Genomic DNA, 23,105 nt, shown 5'->3' with positions numbered 1-23,105 from the left:
TCAAACTTTTTTCTGTCTATTTTCCACTTATTGGGGCTTTGATTTTGGGGTTCGGTGGTTGTGGGTGATTGATAAAATGTGTGGGTTTTGATTTCGGTTCTACTAATTGTATTTTCTATTGAGAATTTGTAATGTGTTACTCTTCTTTGTGATTTTGGTTGTGATGGCCGATTAATTAGAATTTTGTGGGTTTTGTTGTGAATCGGCTGTTAAGGATAAACCAGCTTATCCTCACTTGAACAAGCTCTCCATTGACACAAGTTACCATCTCAATAAATTTCCACTGCAGCACTCCACCAATGCAAAACATAGCTCACAGAAAATTCATGCAATTTGCCCAAATCACTTGCACAGCACGTCATCAGCAAGGCCACAACACCTAAACCATTTTCTTAATCTCTCTAACCATACCTCTGCTCCTCTGCTACAACAGCTCACTTAAATTACAAGATTAAGTTTACTTAGTTGACATTCCAAAAGTTTGCAAGTGCAACTTAGTTTTCTTCTTTGTATCCTGGTCATTGACCACTTGAAATGTATACTCAATCTCTTGTAATTGTCTATAAATATCAATGGAACACAAACTGTTTTGGTCAAGCTACCAAAACAGCTTTCTCATTTTCTCTCGTTAATGGTCAAAACATCTTTCCCATTTTCTTCTTACATGGTATCAGAGCGTACTCAAGCTCACGCTCCTCCCATGGCTGAATCAAATGTTGCATCAAACCCTACATCCTCTTCCTCCTCAACCCAATCTCATTCCTCAAATGGCATAACCTCTACTGTATCCAATCTGCCGAACACAACCCAGTTCGCCTTAGTCAAGCTTGATGGCCCAAATTACCTAGCATGGGTCTCACAGTTCCTTCCTATTCTTCGTAGCTACGAACTGGACTGGTGGATGGTTCTGAACCTTGTCCCCCAAAGTTCCTAACCAATACCGAAACCAATGAGCAGGTTCTCAACTCTGCATATGTTTTATGGCAGAAAAGAGATCAACATCTACTAAGCTGGATTCTGTGCTCACTTGAACCAGCTCTCATTTCATCCATGTATGGATTGAACACTTCACATGAAGCGTGGAGTGCCTTGGCTAAAAGGTTTGCAAGTCAGTCAAGCTCACACATCTCATATCTCAAAAGACAGCTCCAAACATTGCAGCAAGGGAGCAAGTTTTACACCGAATACATCCATCTAGCCAAACAATGGGCAGACTAGTTAGTAGCTGCTGGAAAACAAGTTGAAGAAGATGATCTCATCTCTTACATCATAAGCTGGTTGAATCCCACCTTTAATCCATTTGTTACTGCATTCTCCCTTGCCATTTGCACTACTGATATGAGTTTTGCAAATTTTCAAACTGAGTTTGCTAAGTCATGAAATGTTGCTGGAAACTCAACAACAACATACCCCTGCATCAGAAACTAGCTCATTTGCTTTCTACTCTAACAAAACATGTTCCTCCACCTTTCATCCCTCCAACATGAAACCAAAATTCCCACCCAAAACTCCTTCTCGATTTTCAACTCCATCTCCCAGATATTCAGCCCCAACTCCTCGGTTTTCAGCCCCACCAGCCAGACCTCACCCACCACAGCCCCACCCAGCAACAACATACCCCTGCATCAAAAACTAGCTCATTTGCTTTCTACTCTAACAAAACCTGTTCCTCCACCTTTCATCCATCCAACAGGAAACCAAAATTCCCACAAAAAACTCCCTCTCAATTTTCAACTCCATCTCCCAGATATTCAGCCCCACCAAGCAGACCTCACCCACCACAACACACTTCTGGCAGAAACACTGCACTGATTGTCACACCAAGTGCTTCTCTCAACAACACCAATTTAGGTCACACGGTTGCTTGCCAAATCTGTGGCAAGTTCAACCACACTGCATTAGACTACTATTACAGGATGGATTATGCCTATTAAGGCAGACATCCACCACCACAACTTTAAGCAATGGTTTCTCACCACCATGCTGATATTGATAGCGATGAATGGCTAGCTAATTCTGGTGCCAATACTCATGCTGCAGCTAATCCTACCACCATCAACAATCCACAACCATTTGCAGGAACCGAGAGACAGTAGGGGTTGGAAATTGAATAAGTTTGGATATCACTAGCATTGGTTCATCAGTAGTTCAATCCAACTCCTCTAAGCCTTCTCAATTTCTGCTCAAAGATATTTTATACTGTCCCTGTAATGCCCAGCCTTTTTGTAAGTAAAAATTTCAATTTCTTCGTGACATTATGACAGCATCAGAGTTAAATATTGGCAGCGGAATATATTTTTTTCTTTAAAAACTTGAGAATATAACACATGAGAGCTGACTGAATTACCTCTAATCACTTAATAAAAGTCATCAGTTTCTTAATGCTAAATACATTAAAAGCATGTGTCACAGATGCCACATAAACATGCAAGGAAATTCTAATGAAACATACACTCCACAAGAAATACAATACAAATACAAGTGTTTACAAAGAAATATAACTGGCTAAATATACGTTAGCCTTAAAATCCTTAAACTAGTATAAACCGTTTCTCCATCTTTAGAACATGCACCAATAAGTATGTGATTGCGGATTCTTCCACAATCCCATACTTGAAATGTTTTCAAGTGAGTCAACAACCTTTAATAACATAATGAAATATTGAATCATTTAAAAGTACACTATGCAAGCAAATGATGACAGCCATAAACATATATGTACATTCTTATTTACCTATTGCATTTAACTAAATAAGCTTATGTTGATTTCTTCGAAGCCTATACGTCACTTAATAAGAGCCTATGTTCTACTTATTTGAAGCCTCTACTTCATTTAATAAGAGCCTGTACTCCAGCTATTTTTTGCTAGAAGCCTATACATTCCAGGTTCACTTTTATTAAATCTCTCAAGGGCTTATGCTCCCATTGGTGGCCTATGCTTGCCAGCTTTGTTATCATTATTAACCTTGAACCTTTGGTTTATCAGTCGGTCTTATTAGTGTATTGATGCCTTGGTACCTAAACTTTCAGTTTATCCGTTGGTTTAGTCAATTGCTTGACGCCTTGGTACCTAAACCTCAGTATATCCGTTGGTCTTCTCAATTTACTGACGCCTTGGTACCTAAACCTCCAATCTATTTATTCCTAACTTATAACTCTAACACATGTAATGCTCCAAACAACTTGCATACTATTAAATAAAATAGAAATCATAACGTTAAAGAAAGCCACCACGTATCATTCTCAGTGAGTAAGAAATACTCATAGTTTTATTCTGCAATCTCTTAGCTCATCATCTGCAATAAATGCATTTATAAACATAGAATATTAATATCATCATTCATGGATCTTAAATTATATTTACATAGATCTAATTGTTGTTTTGTTTAGAAAATCATTCATATTTATGCTAGGCATCCAAACACTTGTTTCCAGAATTTGGTTCTAAATTGATGTGTCACAATCCTATGAGATTGTGGCACACTTCCCAAAATGATAGATCTCATGAGATTGTGACACATCAGTTTGGAACTAAATTCTGGAAACAAGTGTTTGGATGCCTAGCATTCCTCTTATGAGTTTAAGAACCTCAACATGATAAACATAACATGATAAATATGCTTTATATTTATCATTTTAATATTCCAAAAATATAGCCCTCTAACCCTACGGCTAATACCCATATTCACTGTTAAGACAAACACAACACCTTATACAATTTTCACCAAATAATTCCAAAGCAGTAAATAACTTAAAATCCCATTTACCACTTTGACCAAAAGGCTACTAAACTGTGACACATACATACAGGCAAGGGTGTAAACGAGCTGAGCCACTCGTGAGCTTATTCGAGATTGGCTCGATTCAAACTCGACTCGTGCTCGAATTAATTATTAAATGAGCTGTTCGTGAACACGAAAATAAGATCGATTATTAAACGATACAAACTCGTATAAACTCGGCTCGACTCGGTTAAAGCTCGTGAACCCACTCGTATAAGGATCGACTCGCTTATTAAGGCTCGACTCGTATATATATATATATATATATATATATATATATATATATATATATATATATATATATATATATATATATATATATATTAATTTGTTAATATATAACTTATTTTTATAATATAGTATATTAATAAACAATATACTAATGTAAGTATAAATTAAATAACAAATAACAGTGGTCATTAGTCAATATATATTAATTGATTATAATTTATTGGTTATATGCATAAAAAATAGTAAAAATGAATAATATTAATACTTAATTGTTAATCATATATATGATATAATGACAATCCAAATATTTAATCATATTATTCATGTAATATAATAGGATTAAAGAAATATATGATCATATAATAATATAACATTGTGTCATATGACATGTAATCATTTTATTATATGTTATAAGTATTATTATTAGATATTTAACAATCATTACATCATTTATTTATTTATTTTTTATTGTTCTATTTTATGTTAAATAAACTATATAACTAATAATAAACTCAGCCGAACCGAACTTAATTTTTAGAACTCGTCATGAACTCGAGCTCGGCTTGATCGAGTTCATTAGCTGACTTGAACTTAATTGTTACCACTCGAACTCGGCTCGAGCTTGTGATGAATGAGCTCGAGATCGGCTCGGGCTCGTAATGATTGGGCTCGAGCTCGTAATAAATGAGCTCGAACTCAGTTCCGGCTCGCTCAAGCTCGGCACTGGCTCGCTCAAGCTCGGTTCATTTACACCCCTTGATACAGCCAATCGGCTGACTCCACACAAGAACATCATCAACAACCTACTGCCAACTTCCAGAAATCACAACAACCCACTTTAGATCAACACCCAGCCATATCAACAACAAGACCCAACACCCACTGGAACCAACTGGATAGAAGATCACCCAAACAATTTTACTAACAAACTCATGAAACCCATTCACAAAATACCCCATCCGAACAACAAGACCCAATATTCCAGAAACCTAATTCGACACACACACATATACTGTTAATAGGGAAGAACCCAAAATACATATCCTCAAATGAACATAGCCGAAACACCAGGACACGGCAAACCCATTCAGAAAAACCATTTCAAAAATCACCCACACACTCACTGTCGATCAAAAACAGGGGACACGGGCAATACTAAGAATACCCAATCAATAATCAACAAGACACCCTAAATTCATCATTAATTTGTCAGATAAATCAGATAAAAATCACAAAAGATTACTCTTAAGATTTTCTCAAAAAACTACTAGAAATCACCGGAAATTCCGTCGGAATCGTCTCTAGAATCGCCGGATTTCTGCCCAGAACCACCGGAAATCATCCTCTGGCCACCAGAGATGGGTTCTGGCCGACGACCCATGGACGTGGGTCTCTGGGTTCGTCGGGTTGCTACGGGTCCTCCACGATCGGGTCTGGTTCACGGGTCTCTCTCGGCGATCTCTCTCTCTCGGCCGTTCAGATCTCTCTCCAGTTCTCTCTCCTCTCGCTCTTCACGACTCTCCCTCCTTTCAGTCTCTCTGTTCAGGTGAGAAGAAGACCGAAGAAGGAAGGAGGAAGAACAAAGAAAGAAGGAGAGAAAAGGAACCGGAAGAAGAAAAAGAAGAAAGAAAATAATCGGAATTTCACTCTCTGGAACATTCTCTCTTTGTTGAGAGAAACCAAAAATAACAAAGAAAGAGGAAAGAAAGAAGAAGCTCAGTGATTACTGGAGGTGCGAGTTGAAACGAAGGGGACGCCTCTGTTTTATAGGCGGGAGAGTGCGGACAAACATGCAGCTCCAGTTTACTTAAAATTGAGTTAAGTTTATTAATCTGAGTTAACCATTTTATCTACATGTGTTTTTTTTTTTTTATTAAGTCTTTATCATTTAATATCTCATTAGGGTATAATATTAAATCAGTTTTGAGTCTAGTTCATTTCATTATTAATATTATTTTGGTAATAATATTATCATACTGATAATATTGCTATGCCAAATAATATTATTATTCCCAGGGTTAAGCACATTTTTAGTCCCTGAGTTTTGGAAACTTTATTTTTTAGTCTCCAAGTTTCAATTTGCATCACAATGATAAATAAATTTTGGAAAATAACCAAATTAGTACATCGGTTAACTTCTCCGTCCAAAAACTAACGGCCCGCCACGTCACTGACACTTAACACCACTAGAAACTCGACACCTGTCTGGTCAGACACGTCAGCATCCACTTAAATTTCAAATCACTCAAACACCTCCACATCACACACCCACGACATTTGCTTATTTTGGGGGGAAAATATTTTCTACAATTTAAGAAACTAAAAACTGAAATTCAAATATTTGAAACTAAAAATTGAAATCATCGTTCATTTCAAAAAGAAATCAAAAAAGAAAACCCTAATCCCTAAACTCCCTCTCGACTAACTCCCTCCCTCCCGACTCCCTCCAGATTTCTCTCCCGTGGACTCCACAGAACCGGCCGACTCCCTCCCGGACTCTCTCCCGTCGACTCTACAGAACTTGCCAGCCGGTGCTATGTGACTTGCGGTCTTCTCGACGAGGTATTTTGCCCATTTTTATTTTTTTAGAGAACTTGTTAGAAGTTTGTTTTGTACTATATATATGGGTTGTGTATTGTGATTGTTGGTTGTTGGGCAAAGTGATGAGGTTATAAAAACAGAAACTTTCGGTTGTTGTGGGTGGAAAAAAGTTGGGTAGGGCCTGACCATCATCACGTGTTTTTATCTTTTGTTGAGTAAAGAAAACCAACAACCAGTTTGGTTGGGTTGTTGTCCAACACATTGCATTTTGGAATGTATTACTTTATTGCATGTCTTTGTCTTTGTTTTAGTTTACTGTTTTTGTGGTTGCACATGGTGGGCAAGAGGGTCCCAACTGGGCAAAAGGGAACAATAAAGTACAAAAACACTATTATTGGATTAGTTTCACCCTGCAACTAAGTGTCAAGACATGATAAAGGATCTAATCCATAATGTGTTCACCAACTGTGCACGTCAAAACATGCTCAGCTTGGTAAAAACTAGAGATACACATTACTTTTCACATTAAACCAAGAAAGATTACACAATCTGTAATAATCACATTAAACCAGGAAAGATTGCACAACCTGTAATAATTACATTATTGGATTGTTGCCTTGGTGGAGGATTTGATAGGGACTCAGGGGAGCCAAAAAAAAAAAAAAACCAAGAACAGGGATAAACTGGACTTTTGTCAAGTTGTGTTCTGATTTAAGATTCAAATTACCATTGGCTTTAGAAAGAAGATAAGACTTTCTTTGAAAAGTTTTGTTATTTATTTGTTTATTTAGTGATACCTAGTTAAGTGTAAAATGAACTTTTCTATGGTGAACAGTTTTGAAATTAAGTTGAAAAAAATTAAACTTGTGAATAATTTGTAGTTAGGGGGTATTTTGTTATAGTTTATGTAATTCTACATTATTTGTACCATATTCCTTAGGTTCTCTGCAAAGTTTGCATGGGTGGCATATCATATCCCATTCCTTTTGTTAGAGGGTCTTACTTGTTTTTACATTTTACATACTCTCTTTGGTAGTTAATTTTACTGTTTTTATTGCTAGAGTGTGACGATTCTTTTTTGTTTAATTCACAGGGTGCAAAATATGTCAGATCCAACATTTGAGCCACTTGTTTACCATCATGGGTCACTATCTGGACATAGGATGGCCTATCTTGGCAGAGACATTTTGACAATTGCCGGTATAGATACATCCCAGTTCAAGTTTAGAGATTTGACCAACATTTTGGAGTGCTACCTGGAATATGAATACAACAACATATCCAAAATGTATTACAAGTTTGATGATGAGACCAACAAGCAAATACACGGTCTTACCAAAGATGGTGATTTCGTTACTCTGAAAAAAGGGCTATTGAATAGTGGCAGGAAAAAGCTGCATGTTTTTTAGGATCATGAAGAATCTGTTCTTATTGAAGTGGTAGACCCTATTTTGCTTTTGACCCAGTCTCCTGTAGAAGTTGAGATAAAATATGCGGAGGAGAATTTGACAGAAGACCCACCCCAGGAGCTGCAGTGCAACAAACTGTAGCGCCCCAGATTTTAAGACATAAATTATAATGGTTTAAATTAATTTTAAAACATTTTTAATAAGGCAAAAGAATAACTACGATTATTTATGAAAATAAATGTGTATTTTTGTTTTAGAAACATTTATAGTTGCAATTTGATAAAAACTCAAAACAGACCTTAAACTTTGGAATAATGGAAACAGGGTCAAATGAACTCCATTTTGGTTGATTCAAAAACTGGGACGCTTGTCTTGAAGTTCTCTAGTTACCCTCTAAATTTCATGAATTTTGGACGTCGTTAAGGCCATGAAAACACTCGTGAAAAATACCAACCCTGTTCTGGACGGAAATTCACATTATTCATTAATGGGCCATCTTTGAACTTAACCCAACCCATTCCAAATGCTATCCACAAACCCAACCCACCTACCACATGTTATCTTCCTATGATCATGATTATTACATGAGTCATCACCCAACTCAACATGTGAAAGACCCATTTTATGCCTTAAGAATGCCATTAATTAATGTGTGCTTAATCATCCTAGTTAGATGATTAAATATGATAGTGGAAGATATGATGATTCAACACCTAGTGCAACCTTCCACTACATTTATTCCCTCCCCCTCTTATGATGAAAGAATAAAAGATGTCTACAATAGAATCAAGAGTAATCATGAAAGAAAGTAGTTTAAAGATATTTGGGTTTAACTTGTCAAAGTAAACCAGAAACTTTGATTGACCAAAACTAAGTCATAACGAACTCGGATTGAGTTGAACCAAAAAGAGAAAGTGTTCCTCCTGACGTCATCTATCTACCCTCAAAATTTCACAGCAATCAGAGTAGATTTGACCATCAAAACGTTGCTTGGAGTAAGCTGGTCTCTATTTGGACGAAAATTCATATATAGCATTACTTAATACTTCCTTTGATTGGACAACTCATCACCCACTCCCTCTAATGTGTGCACTCATCACCACAAGTGTTGTCCACATCCCACATCTAGAATGCACCACCTTAATAATGATGAAACCTATGTGCCTTGGAGACAAGGCTAAGATGCACCAATTCCCATCCATTGGATCAAAATGTGTCTACTTGATCCTAACCATTCATTCTCTTATAAATAAAACCAAGGTGGAAGATGCAATACTCATTAAGCTTCACTCACAACACACACCTAAGGCCAAGAGAGAAAATTGTGGGATTTGTGTAGTTTTGTGTGGTTCAAGGCTTGAAGTGTGTGCTAGGAAGTATTTTGGTAAGCTTCCAATCATTAGTTTCATTAATTTGATGATATAGGTTTTGATTTCATTACTTGTTTTATGAATTGTTTAAAGACCCAATAAGCTTATGAGATAGAAAGAATTAAAATAAAAAGTAATATAAACTACTTTTATATTTCATTGTCATCATAACTTCATGAGTTGATCGTATTTATATTTCCTTTTTACATTTCATTGTCCTCATAACTTCATGAGTCGATCGTAATTATATTTCCTTTTATATTGTCCTCATGGCTTCATGAGTTGATCGTATTTATATTTCCTTTTATATTTCATTGTCCTCATGACTTCATGAGTTGATCGTATTTATATTTCTTTTTACATTTTATGTCATCATGACTTTCATGAGTTGATCGTATTTATATTTTCCTTTTATATTTCATTGTCCTCATGACTTTCATGAGTTGATCTATTTTACTCTTATTGTCCTTGTGATATATTTTAATCCTTCAAGTTCATGTTTGGTGGTATTGGTCATATAGCCTCATCATCAAATTATGAACTAAGGTTTTAAGATTATTATAAGTAATCGTCTCAAACATAATGAAGTGATGAATAATAATAAATATAAAGAGATGAGGGTCTATAAACAATGATTTGTTTGATAGATAATTAATATACATATTATTGTGTGGATGGATTTATTTCGGAGCTAAGAGACTGCAGAGAATAACTGTGAGTATTCCTTACTCACTCAGAATGATATGTGTGGCTTTCCATAATGTTGTGGTTTCTGCTTTATTTAATCGTTTGCGCATGTGGAGTTTGCATATTTTGTTATTTTAATTAATGAATTTATAAAAGAGTTGGGAGTGACGTCTTCCAGCGGACCAAGGAGTGACGTCTGCCTGTGCCAAAAAGATAATAAATTAATAGAGGAGTGACGTCTCCTTAGAACTCGCTAAACGGGAATGACGTTTCCTATCATTCGCTAAACGGGAGTGACGTCTCCTATAACACGTTAGACAAAAGTTACGTCTCCTAATACTAATTGGATGGAGTTACGTCTCCTTGTGGAGCTATGTCTCCTAGATTTTTATATACTGGGGTTACGTCTCCATTCGATGAATGCAAGAAGGAAATTGTTATATAAATAAATAAGACTATGCATATAAAACTGTCATTACTTTATATTATTACATTGTGATGCATTTACTTAATTAAATCAGTAATCTTATCATTGTTGAAAGCAGTTGACTGACCCATATATTTATATATGGGCAGAATAGCCTATTAATACAGGTTACGAAGAAGGGGGAGTGTCAGGATTGTCCAGACCTTTAGGTGATCTTGATAGCAGTGTTTGAGGCGAGGATGCCTCCCACTTTTGTGGACTACTATGTCTAGTCCACTATTATTATTATATTTGGAAAACGATATTTATATATTTATTGACATGTAATAATGATACTCTGAGTGATTTGATTGTAAATTATTTGTGTCATACATGGCACAAATAATATTTTTAATGTGTAATTATTCAATTACACTCTTTCTATTTATTTTGAAGTATTTTTGTTAGAAGCTCTGATGTGTTATTATATAGAAAGATATTCCGCTGCCAATTTATAACTCTGATATTGTAGTAATGTCACGTGGAAATTGAAAAATTTTCAATTACGCCTCTTTGTAAAAGGCGGGGCGTTACACAAACACCCCAAAAGCCAGCAATGCAACCTCCACCACAGCAGCCAAGGAAACGGCCACCCAGGCAGCCAAGGAAATAGAGGCCAGAGGAGGAGGAGGACATTGAGATGATAGACGGCGAGGAGGAGGACATGTTTGTAGCGAAGGAAAAAGGATGTCCTACGCGAACCCAATGATGATATAAATACCTGGTTTCAGACTTGGGATAGAGATTCCAAATCGGGCATTGGAGTCCATGCAACAAATGACCCGGACGCGGATTCATATGACAGTGAGTAGTTCGACAGTCTAGACAGTGGTGAAGAAGACAGTGAAGGGTCAATTGTAAAGCATAAGAAAAGATATCCCAAGTGGAAGAGAAAGCGGGACTAGAGTTAGACAGTGTAGTTGAGTGTAGGGTTGAGGTTTATGAACCCGAAAGAATTTAAAGAAGCATTACAATTATTCACAGTGCAAAATAACTTCGATTACAAGTATGTGCACAACGACGAAAAATGGGTAACCGCCCACTGCAAATCGTTATGTCACTGAAAAATACATGCCTCCTGGACTCCGTGTAGAAAGTATTTTCAAATCGACTCTCTATGATGAGCATAACTGTGGCAGTGATTACTACAACAAGAAGGCAACTATAAGGTGGGCTGCAAATCGATATGTAGAGATTTTCCGAAACCAAAGAAACTTTACGGCTAGGGCGTTACAGGAAATGATACGTCGAGATTACAACGTGCAGATGACAATACTGAGTTGCCATCGTGCAAAGAAGATGGCAATTGATATGCTCGACGGAAGAGATGGTTCACAATATTGTAACACCTGAGAGTATTGCAGTGGAATCCCGGTAGCTCAGCTTACATCCAAAGGGACGGAGTGTTCTTCTAGAGGATGTATGTTTCTTTGGCGGCATGTAAAGAAGGATTCTTGGCAGGATGCAGGCCAATGATATGTGTTGATGCCTGTTTCATTAAGACCAAACGGGGTGGGCAATTGCATGCCGCCATCGCCCGTGACGGTAATGATGACATATATCCCATTGCATATGCGGTATGCGAGACCGAGAACAAGGATACATGGACATGGTTCTTGGTCCAACTGTTAGAGGATATTGGTTATCCGCAGGAGCATATGTGGTCGTTCATGTCGGACCGACAAAAGGTAATATCTAATGCAATTATCGTATGGTCATTTTTATTTTAATAACATTTGTTTGACATTTATTTTTTGTTTACACAGGGGCTAATCGATGCTCTGGAGGACCTAATGCCCGGTCTCGAGCATCGTTATTGTGTCAGGCACTTGTATGCAAACATGAAGGGGAAGGGATGGAAGGGGAAAAAGTTCAAAGATGCGTTATGGGGTGCAACACCCAATAAAGTCCAATTTAAGTACTATCTTGTCATTGGAGAGATGGACAAAAAAGCTCTCGAGTACACTGAGAGGGTTGACCCAAAAATGTGGTCAAGGCATGCATTCCGAACCACCAGCTGCAGTGACATCTTACTGAATAACATCGTCGAGAGCTTCAATGCTTGGGTATTGGAAGCAAAAGGCCAGCCGATACTAACTTGTTTCGAGACTATACGACGGCAAATTATGAACCGGTTTAGTTAGAAAAATGTTGGGGCAGCAACGACATCGAATGTAATTTGTCCTAAGATTGTGAAGAAGTTGGAGAGGAACAAGTTAGAGGCAAAGAACTATATTTGTCGTTGGAGCAATCAGATGCAATTTGAGGTCGATAATGCCCATGAGCCTCAGCGGGTGGTGGATCTTCAACGACAAACGTGTGGCTGTGGGAGGTGGCAACTTAATGGGATTCCTTATCCACATGCAGTTTGTGCGATATACCTCAATAAAGGAAAACCTGAGACTTATGTCGGCCATTGGTACATGATGGATACATACAGAAAGTCCTATGCCTCCGGGGTTAATCCTATGCCTGGCCCGGATGAGTGGCATGTTGACTAGGGTGTGGAACCTATAGAACCACTGCAGCCAAAGAAACAGCGTGGGAGGCCCAAAAAACAGAGGCAAAGAGGAGTTGATGAGCAGCTAGACGAGAGCATTAAAGTGAGTCGCAAGGGCTACGATGTGCGGTGTGGAAATTGTGGTGAAAAGGGGCACAATGCTAGGAGTTGCCACAAACCCGACAACCCAAATAGGAAGAAGTATCCCAAGCAGCCTAAGAAACCGAAGGTAGATATTTCTGGTTGAATGACTATATTTCTGTATACTGGTTGAATGACTATATTTCTATAACTGATGTGTTTGTCAAATATGTGGCAGGGAAGCACATCCAATGCATGCCCATCAAGGGCAGGGCCATCAGGTGCAGGCACACCAGATGAGGGCGCAGGCCCATCTGCCCCTGCAAGTCCATCAGGTGCAGACCCATCTGCCCCTACAGGTCCATTAGGCGCAGGCCCATTTGCCCCTGCAGATCCACCAGGTCAACTGGCAAGGACACGTCGAAGACAAAGAATACCTCAAGGAACAAGCATCCATTGAAGACCAAGAGAAAGGAGAATGTCTTCCGTATACAAGAGGCAACTAAAGGTTAGCCACTTGCTCTTTTTTTTTTTTTGTTACCCTACGTAGGCTGGTTAATAGTTATTTAAATACATGTTGATTGACCTATCTCTTGGTTGGGTTGCAACAAGGTGGATCATAGCCAATTGAAATAGATTGATGTACAAGACAAAGACAAGACACATTTTCTGTTGATGAGTGTTGATAATTGTATCCGGGTCGTTGATGTACATACTTGTTGTGTTGATGTGCACATGTGCATATTTTGGTTGGTGCACATTTTGTTAATGTATTTTGTGTTACTGGGTGTGTACTGGTTGTTGACGTACCTGATTATCTCAGTTTGTTAAGCAGGTTATTTGAAATCAAGCCACAGGTTGATGTTCATGTGATGTGCACATTTTGCTCGTGTTTGTTGATGTACATATTTTGTGTTGTTGTATTGATATTTTACAAAAGGGGCTATTGATGTACATATTTGTACATGTTTGATTATTAGATGCACAGACAGGTCATACCCAAAATGCAGGAAGGGGTACTACATATGATACAAACACCAAAACTTATGTATCATTTGTGATACATATTAATAACTGAGGTACCACATTTGATATCATTTAGGAAAGAATGTAACAAACTGAGGTAACCGAAAATCAGTGAATGAAGGGGTAAAGGTTGACAAAATTGTTGAAGAAATGATATTGTTTGACATAACATATTAAGGTACCATTTAAGGTACTATATGTAATACGTATGTAAAACTTAGGTACCCAATGTGATATAAATATAAACATGAGGTACCATCTGTGATACTATTTACCAAACAATGGAATAAATTAAGACATGTATGAAGTGTCCAAAATTTGACCACGAATGTACATTTGTTGACAAAATTGTTGAAGAAATGATATTGTTTGACATAACATATTAAGGTACCCTTTAAGGTACTATATGTAATACATATGTAAAACTTAGATACCCAATGTGATATAAATATAAACATTAGGTACCATATGTGATACTGTTTATAAAACAATGGAATAAATTGGGACATATATGAACTGTCCAAAATTTGAGCACGAATGTACATTTGTTGACAAAATTGTTGAAGAAATGATATTGTTTGACATAACATATTAAGGTACCCTTTAAGGTACTATATGTAATACATATGTTAAACTTAGGTACTCAATGTGATATAAATATAAACATGAAGTACCATCTGTGATACTGTTTACAAAACAAAGGAATAAATTGGGTCATGTATGAAGTGTCCAAAATTTGAGCACAAATGTACATTTGTTGACAAAATTGTTGAAGAAAGGATATTGTTTGACATAACATATTAAGGTACTATATGTAATACATATGTAAACATGAGGTACCATCTGTGATACTGTTTATAAAATTTGAGCACGAATGTACACTTGTTGACAAAATTGTTGAAGAAAGGATATTGTTTGACATAACATATTAAGGTACCCTATAAGGTACTATATGTAATACATATATGTAAAACTTAAGTACCCAATGTGATATAAATATAAACATGAGGTACCATTTGTGGTACGTTTCAAAACCCTAAGTACCTATTGTAATAATTTGACAACATTTAGGTATCAAATGTGATACACGGGAATCCATTCAAACCAGTAGCTCTATCCATAAAACTTACATACTTCTCATACATATACAAAATACATATCCGAACTACATAATCTATAATTCATATCTCAAACTACATTTCATTTCATAAGTGCAACACAAGCAATCAACAGAAGGTAAACCATGACAAGAACAAAGCATACATCAAAAATTTCTCTCTTGCCCTATAGTTGTCATTTTCCTTCTCTAGACACCTGATGATTTCCATTTGTCTATCATCCCCCTTTAGTGGTTGCCTAACTCTTTCTATGCAACTAATATTTTCATTCTCCAAATCTTTAATCCTTGCTTCCAAAGTACTATTTGCATCCTCCACTTCGTTAAGTTTCTTGGTAATCTCATTTAAAACCTCCACACCCCTTGCACAAGTTGGCTTGTCCAGAACTAAGACAAGTTGATATTTATTTAGTTTAGGAAATCTATTTAAAAGCTAAGTCTAGTTAGACAAAAAGTTGGACTTTTAAGTGTGAAATGAACTTTTTGGTCAACAAATGAGGCTTCCTTTGCTTTTTAATTTGCAGCACAATTCCGTGGGTTTTCTCCACCTTTTTGAATTCCTAGAACACTCTGTGTGTATAAATCAAGAGTAATGATGAAGGAATAAAAGATCTCAATAATATCTCAAGAGTAATCATGAAAAGAAAGAAAAATTAGTAAAGCAAGTGTGAACGCAGAAAGTAATTTAAAGATATTTTGGCTTAATAGACAGAAACTTTGATAACTGGAATTGAGTCAAAACGAACTCGAAATGAGTCGAACCAAAAAGAGAAAGTGTTTGTCTTGAAGTCCTCTATCTACCCTCAAAATTTCACATCACGGCCACTTTGGTGTTCTTGAAGTTTTTCTCTCCAAATCAACTTGGTAAGTGATCTTGATGCATGGAGTGACTTTTAAGATATTCCTAAGGAAGTGTTTAATTCACTTTCGCTATATTGAGTCCAAAAACTCAAAAGATATAATTTGAACATGAAACTTTCAAAGTAATATCTTATGAATCACTTGGCATCTCTTTCTTTCTATTTGATTTCATTACTTGTTTTATGAATTATTTAAAGACCCAATAAGCTTAAGAGATAAAAGAATTAAAGTAAAAAGTAATATAAAATGCTTTTACATTTCATTGTCCTCATGACTGATCTTATGACTTTCATGAGTTAATCGTATTTATATTTCCTTTTACATTTCATTGTCCTCATGATTTTCATGAATTGATCATATTTACTCTAATTGTCCTTATGATATATTTTAATCCTTCAAGTTCATATTTGGTGGTATTGGTCATATAGCATCGTCATCAAATCATGAACCAAGGTTTTAAGATTGTTATAAGTGATCGTCTCAACATAATGAAGTGATGGATAATAATAAATATAAAGAGATGAGGGCCTATAAAAAATGATTTTTTTTTTATATATAGATAATTGATATATATATTATTGTATAGATGGATTTATATGCAGAAAAGAAGTCTAAGAAACTACACGAAGAGGAGAGTAAGTATGGATGTACTTACTGAGGGTGATTCTATGTTTCATTAGGATTGTGTGGTGTGTGTTCAATGCATGGGTGTTTGTTCATGCATTTCATGTGGTGTCCAATTAATAAAATGGTTGAGGAGATAGCCATCAACAAGCTGATGTAGTAGCAAGTGGAAGGAAGGCTAATCAGTAGACCTAGGGGAATCAAAGTGACCTAGGGGTGTCCGAAGTCCTAATATATAACTAATGCTGGGACCAGTAGGATTCCAGTAAAAATAGGTAAGACTTTAAGTGTGAGGCAACAGACATGAACGGGTTCAGATAACCTAGAACGAGAGGTCTGAAGAAAGATAATCATAAAACACAAACTAAATGGTTACTACAATGCATATTCATACAACCTTTGCATTTGTATTCTTTATGAACTGTTATTAATTTGATGGTAACTTAGTTATGAAAATGGATGACTCACTTGGTTGTCTATGTAAATATGATGACGTCATATTTGCATAGTTACTGATGCAGATCAGAAGGTTGAAGGCATGAACCCATATGCCAGTTTTGATGGTTTTTAAAACCATTATCGGATTATTATGTACTAGCCTTGAAATAGCTAGCTGTATTTAAATATGTTTTATTTTGTGGCATGTAAATACTTATAACGACGTTGCGCTTGTCATGTTTTATGTTGTATGCTTATGTGCCGTTTGTGGTACTAATTTTGATGCACTTAGTGTGCATATGGCATATAAAGATAAACCTAAGTAACTTTTAATAAATGTATCGAGGTATTTTAGTCAACTCCAACGTGTTATGCTATTAATTCCAAAGTCCTTAGAAGAAAAAATATATTTCGCTGCGAGATTTTATCTTTGATGTAGTAATGTCACGTGGGAATCAGAGGTTTCTGCTTATGAATTTGCTGGCTCAAATTTGGGGCGTTTATGCTTACGAATTCACTTGATTTATTATAACTTGTTATATGTATATGGTTTAGTTGTTATTGTTGAGAACTTATTGCTTGATGCGATCGTTTGGATACTCTATTGAGTTATTCGAACAGATAATATATATATATATATATATATATATATATATATATATATATATATATATATATATATATATATATATATATATATATATATATATGCGGCATTTGAGATTAGCTAGGTTTGTGTTGTTGACTAAAAGTGTTACAATATCCTATATATGTTGCTTGAACTTGATATTGAGTTTTAACAAGATTTGAGTTTCTTGTATTTAATTATGTTGTCTTGGACTTTATTATGTTGCATTGGACTTGAGTTTTAAATATGGACCTTGTATTATATATGTTTGGAGTTGGCGATCAGTTGGTCGAGTTTTTCCACAGCACATATCAAGATTTCCTTGGACTTGATGTGGGTTATTGTGGGCATGAGTTTTGTTAATTGAGTTTTTATTTTGAACTTGACTATTCTTGGAATTGTTTGAGATAGTTTAAGAATGTTTCGAGTGTATGTATGAATAGATTTTAGCTATATAACGTTTTCAATGTTGTTTGGGATTTGTGTACGTTTTTAATGTATGCATTGGACTTGAGTTATTATGTTGCATATTAGGTATTATAAAAAAAAATTAAAAAAAAAAAAACCATATTTTTAATTATTGTTTTTTGGGTTTTATGTCATTTTACATCTAAAACAACACGACTCGATTAGTGTTGTTTTAGATATAAAACGACACTAATCTATTAGTGTTGTTTTAGGTGTAAAACGATACTAACAATTTGGAGTCGTTCACTGTTCAAACGACTCCAAACGATTAGTGTCTTTTTTTATAGAAACAACCTTAATTGGAGTCGACAAAAAAATTAAAAATTAAAATTAAAATGACTAGACTATGGAGTCCAAACCCTATTATTTAAGTCGTTTTCCAACCGACACTATTCAAACAATTCAAATCAATTGGTTTTTTGTAGTGTAGGAGTGAATATGCGAATGCCGATGCAGTTATTAGCAATATCTGCATTCGCGTAATGTGGTTATCACTTTTAGATATCCGCATTCGCAAGGTTATAAAATACGGTTATTATCCGCTATCTGCATATGAGGTAATGGAAATTTTGGGCCTTGAAATTGTAATTCTTGCTTTTACTAAATACAAAAAATCATTATCTATAGTTGAACACTATTATTCATATCACACTTGCTAATCATTTTGCCATGAAATTTTCATCTTATACATTATTTAGTTTCTTGCATCATGTATCTATAATTGGTGAAGGGAAAAAAAAATATTTGAAATAATAATAATAATAATAATAAAGGAAAAACATATAAGGCAATTAAATCAAAACAAATCAAAAAAGTTTCTTAGTAGTAAAACTCTTTTAGGATATCATCTTTTGATATCCTATAAGCGCTCGCGCATTTTCCAAGGGTGGCCGCGCGGCCCCCCAGGTTGTGGGGTGGTCGGACCCACCTTTGGAGGTGGCTCGCAGGCCACCCCCTCCGACAGCCACTCCCTTTTCCTTTGCATTTTTTTTTTTAAGTTGAGGGCATTTAGATCATTTTTTAAATTGAGTTAGGATATTTAAGTCTTTTCACGAGTTAGACTGACAGAAAGAGGCAAAACATGTAACTGTGGTAGTTGAATGCTCTTTTTTGGTCGAGTTGGTAGTTCATGAGGGCATCGCTCATTTTTTGGTAGTTGATGGAGAAAAGGTTATTACCCCAAAAAATAATTAAAAAATTCCTTAAAACTTTTGGAGTAATGATTTTCTTCATGTTCATTTTACAGCGGTTGATATAATATGTTTTAAGTAGCTTTTCACATCAATCACTTAAAAAAACAAAAATCAAAAAACTTAAAACACACTCACGTAAGTTGATATAAAATAAAGGATAAAGATTTCTTTCAAACTGGGTTGATAAATTTTTTTTAACCCAATCTATAAAAATGACACGTATCCATTTTTTTAATAACACGTGAGATACACATGCTTTTTTAATAAAATTCATTTCAACTTTGTCGTTGTTATTAAAAAAGTATGTGATTTGCCCTTGTTCAAAGAACATATGTCATTTTTATAGACCCAGTTGAATGAACTTTTTCCATTCCAATTTTTTTTTAAAAAAAACTCTATAAAAATATATAGGAGATGTACACTACAAAAAAAAACGATGTTTTGAGCCGTTTCTTTTGGAGACCTTTTAAAAAAACGGCTCCAATTGTAAACGTTTTCAATTAAAACGGCTCCAATTGGAGCTGTTTTTATAAAAGGTATGCAATTCGAGCCGTTTTTTTAAAACGGCTCCAACTTGAGCCGTTTATAATTAAAACGACTCAAACTAGAGCCGTTTTAAGTAACGGCTTCAAACAAATTTCGAGCCACTTCAACTTAAACGGCTCAAAATGGAGCCGCTTTATGTAAAACGGCTCAAATTAGAGCCGCTTTATGCAAAACGGCTCTAATTTGAGCCAAGACTATTTCCCCCACAATATTAATTAGAGTCGTTTTCATGAAAAATGGCTCCATTTTCAGCCTTTTATTAAAAACGACTCTATTTTGAGCCCTTTTTGCACTTTACAAACGGCTCAATGTTCAGCCGCTTTATATAAATTGGTTCCACTTAGAGCCGTTTTTAAAAAAACGGCTTTAATTTCCAGCCCTTTTTTCAAAAAAGGTCTCCAATTTTAAAAATCTAAAATAACACAATTTATAATGATTCTAACCATATATACTAAAAAAAAAAAAAAATAATTTATATATATATATATATATTCACAACACCAAAGGCAAGAAACAAAGCCCAACTGACCAAATGCCATTGGAGTGAACTAGAGATATATTGAATCTCTACCCACAAAACCGAAAAAAAAAAAAAAAAAAAAAAAAAAAAAAAACCTGACTTAAAACAGGTAAAAAAAATGGTAAACTTCGAACACAAGCAAGAATATACAAACAAAAAACAAACAAATATCCTATCATCCTAAAATGCCGGCTTCGAGAAAGAAACAACTGTCGGAGTCAACGTATATGTAAAGCATGCGCCTTCTCTGGAAACCCCTTTAGTGATGGACAATCTTCACGAGCTTAGGTCGACTCCTTCCGAGACTAGAGAAAAGAGTTATAGCCCACATGTGCATAAAACAGAAGATCTAAACCGCTGATGCATGTGCATGGGTCATACACCAACTAAAGATGAATTGCACAGGCTCATTAAGTGACCATCTTGATCAAGAAAGGAAGCCTCTCCCTACCGCGAACGAAGCTTTTAGGTTTTTCTCTCTAGAGAAAAAGTATAGTATTTAGTTAGTAAGACAATATATATATATATATACATAATATGTATATGTACATAATATATATGTGTATGTACATAATATGTTATCTATATACATATACTAATTAAACATATATATTAATAACTAACGGATTATATATATATATATATATATATTAATATGTTATATATATTAAAAGTTTATAATAATTTGAGTCGTTTTTATCAAAAACGACTCTATGTGGAGTCGTTTTTATTAAAAACGGCTCTAGTTGAAGCCCTTCTAGTTAAAAACGACTCTAGATAGTCGTTTTTCATTAAAATGGCTCTATTAAAAAATATTCCATTTGGAGTCGTTTTTGGTAAAAACGACTTTAAGTAGAGTCGTTTAATTCTGAAACGTCTCCTTATATTTTTATATATAAAAAAAAAAAATTGGAAAATTATTGGAGACGTTTTAGGATGGAACGACTTAAAACAGAGTCGTTTTATAGTAAAACGACTCCAACTAGAGTCGTTTCTTTTTAAAACGACTCCACAACTCCATCTGGAGTCGTTTTCCGTAAAAACGACTCCAGTAGGAGTCTGGCGCGGGTCACAAATATGTCCCGCGCCAGTCCCTTGTCTTTTCGCATTTATTGCGAAAGTTGTTTTTTTGAAAAAACAACGTCTCTCTCCCTGTATTATTCGGTCTCTCTCTCCCCTGTATGTGAAACAGCTAGCCGGCCTGAACTCTCTCTCTCTCTCTCTCTCACAGTGACGCCGGCCACCAGCTGCAAGGTAGATCGGTCTCTTCTCCGGCCCGGCGTCGGTGCTTCCCTCTCATCTGTCTCCCTCGGCGGTCTCTTTGTCACTCTCTCAGTGGAACCCCCACCACCGGCCGACGTACCGCCGGAAGGCCGGGTAAGTCCGGGTCTCTAGCTCTCTCTATCTCTCTGTTTCTCTGTTTAGTTCTCTCTCTCCCTCCCGCTTTCTCTCTCTCCCTCACGCTTTCTCTCTCTCCCCCACTACCTGCAGGTGTGTCCCTCACTGCTCCCCCCGGCGAAGAACACGCTCTCTCACAGATCCGACCGGCGAAGCACAAGCTCGGCCACCCTCTCTCACAGCTCCGACCGGCGAAGAGCAAGAGGTGTCTCTCACAGCTCCCTCACACATTTTTTTATTATTATTATTTGTCATTTATTTATTTTTTACATTTAGATATTTCAAATTTGCTGCTTTATTATCTTCAAATTTGCAGCTTTATTATTTGCTGCTTTATTATCTTCAAATTTAGATATTTCAAAAAATTAAAATACATATCAAAAACTATCAAAAACCATATATTCATAGACTATTTAAAATAGCAATCTAAATATAAAAGCATATTTAAACAGTGTAATAATCTAAAAATAATTTCATGTGAAAATTTGATTCATACCTAAAACTTTTCAGGAAATAAAAAATATTGGTATGTAAAGAAAAACTAAAAAAAAAATAAAGTAAATAAAAATTGATTCAAAATATTAAAAAATATAACTAACGAAATAAATAAATAAAATAGATAAATATAACTTTCAATTTATTTTGTCATGCCTAGAGTTAATTTATTTAATTGTCTTCATATTTGGTCTATATCACTATGATGGTTGATTTGAATTCGATTGAAGCAAAATGAAATCATTGTTACTCTCCATAATCTTATGTAATTTTTATTGCAATTACATATTTCATAGAATAAAAAAATGTTAAAAAAACTATATATATTCGTAATCAATTATTTTGATTGAGCAATTTAAATATAAAATATTAATAAATAGAAAAGTTAAATTATGTACCTAAAACTTTTTAAAAAAAGGTAAAATTATCAACAAAAAAAAAAACAATCAATTTAAATTGTTGAACAACTTGAAGAAACAAAAAAAAAAAAAAAAAAAAAAAAAAAAAAAAAAAAGCATATTTAAAGAACAACTCCAAAGTTTTGTAGAAGTCTAAATAACAATTCACAATTTGGCTTCCATGCCCTTTGAAACCTTATATAGTTTAGACTTTTTATTTTAAAGTTGTTTTAAGTTTTTTTGTCTTTTTTTTTATTTTTGGCAAGTAAAGCTGCCTTGAGTTGGTTTGGTAGCCCACATATTAAAAAGTAAAAATGGTGGTAGCC

The 23,105-nt window shown here is 35.3% G+C and overlaps 1 protein-coding gene across 1 annotated transcript; it reads left to right on the top strand.

Moving 5' to 3' along the window:
• Window positions 1–11,904: 11,904 nt before the first annotated feature.
• Window positions 11,905–13,527, top strand: LOC133869179 (uncharacterized). Its single transcript, XM_062306134.1, has 5 exons — window positions 11,905–12,174; window positions 12,253–12,552; window positions 12,676–12,945; window positions 12,988–13,215; window positions 13,306–13,527. The coding sequence occupies exons 1-5, from the start codon at window positions 11,905–11,907 to the stop codon at window positions 13,525–13,527; spliced, it is 1,290 nt and encodes a 429-aa protein (XP_062162118.1).
• The last annotated feature ends 9,578 nt before the right edge of the window (window positions 13,528–23,105 follow it).

This window comes from Alnus glutinosa, chromosome 5, assembly GCF_958979055.1.
Source record: "Alnus glutinosa chromosome 5, dhAlnGlut1.1, whole genome shotgun sequence".
Taxonomy (NCBI): domain Eukaryota; kingdom Viridiplantae; phylum Streptophyta; class Magnoliopsida; order Fagales; family Betulaceae; genus Alnus; species Alnus glutinosa.
The sequence above is the reverse complement of the archived record's forward strand: the minus strand, read 5'-3'. Positions and strand labels throughout refer to the sequence as shown.

Bases quoted from the DNA above. Each gene is read 5' to 3' on its own strand.
- LOC133869179 (XM_062306134.1), top strand. From the start codon at position 11,905: ATGTATGTTTCTTTGGCGGCATGTAAAGAAGGATTCTTGGCAGGATGC. The intron at 12,553-12,675 runs GTATTGGAAGCA...ATTTGTCCTAAG, and splicing joins TCGAGAGCTTCAATGCTTGG to ATTGTGAAGAAGTTGGAGAG. The intron at 12,946-12,987 runs GTTAATCCTATG...CATGTTGACTAG, and splicing joins GAAAGTCCTATGCCTCCGGG to GGTGTGGAACCTATAGAACC.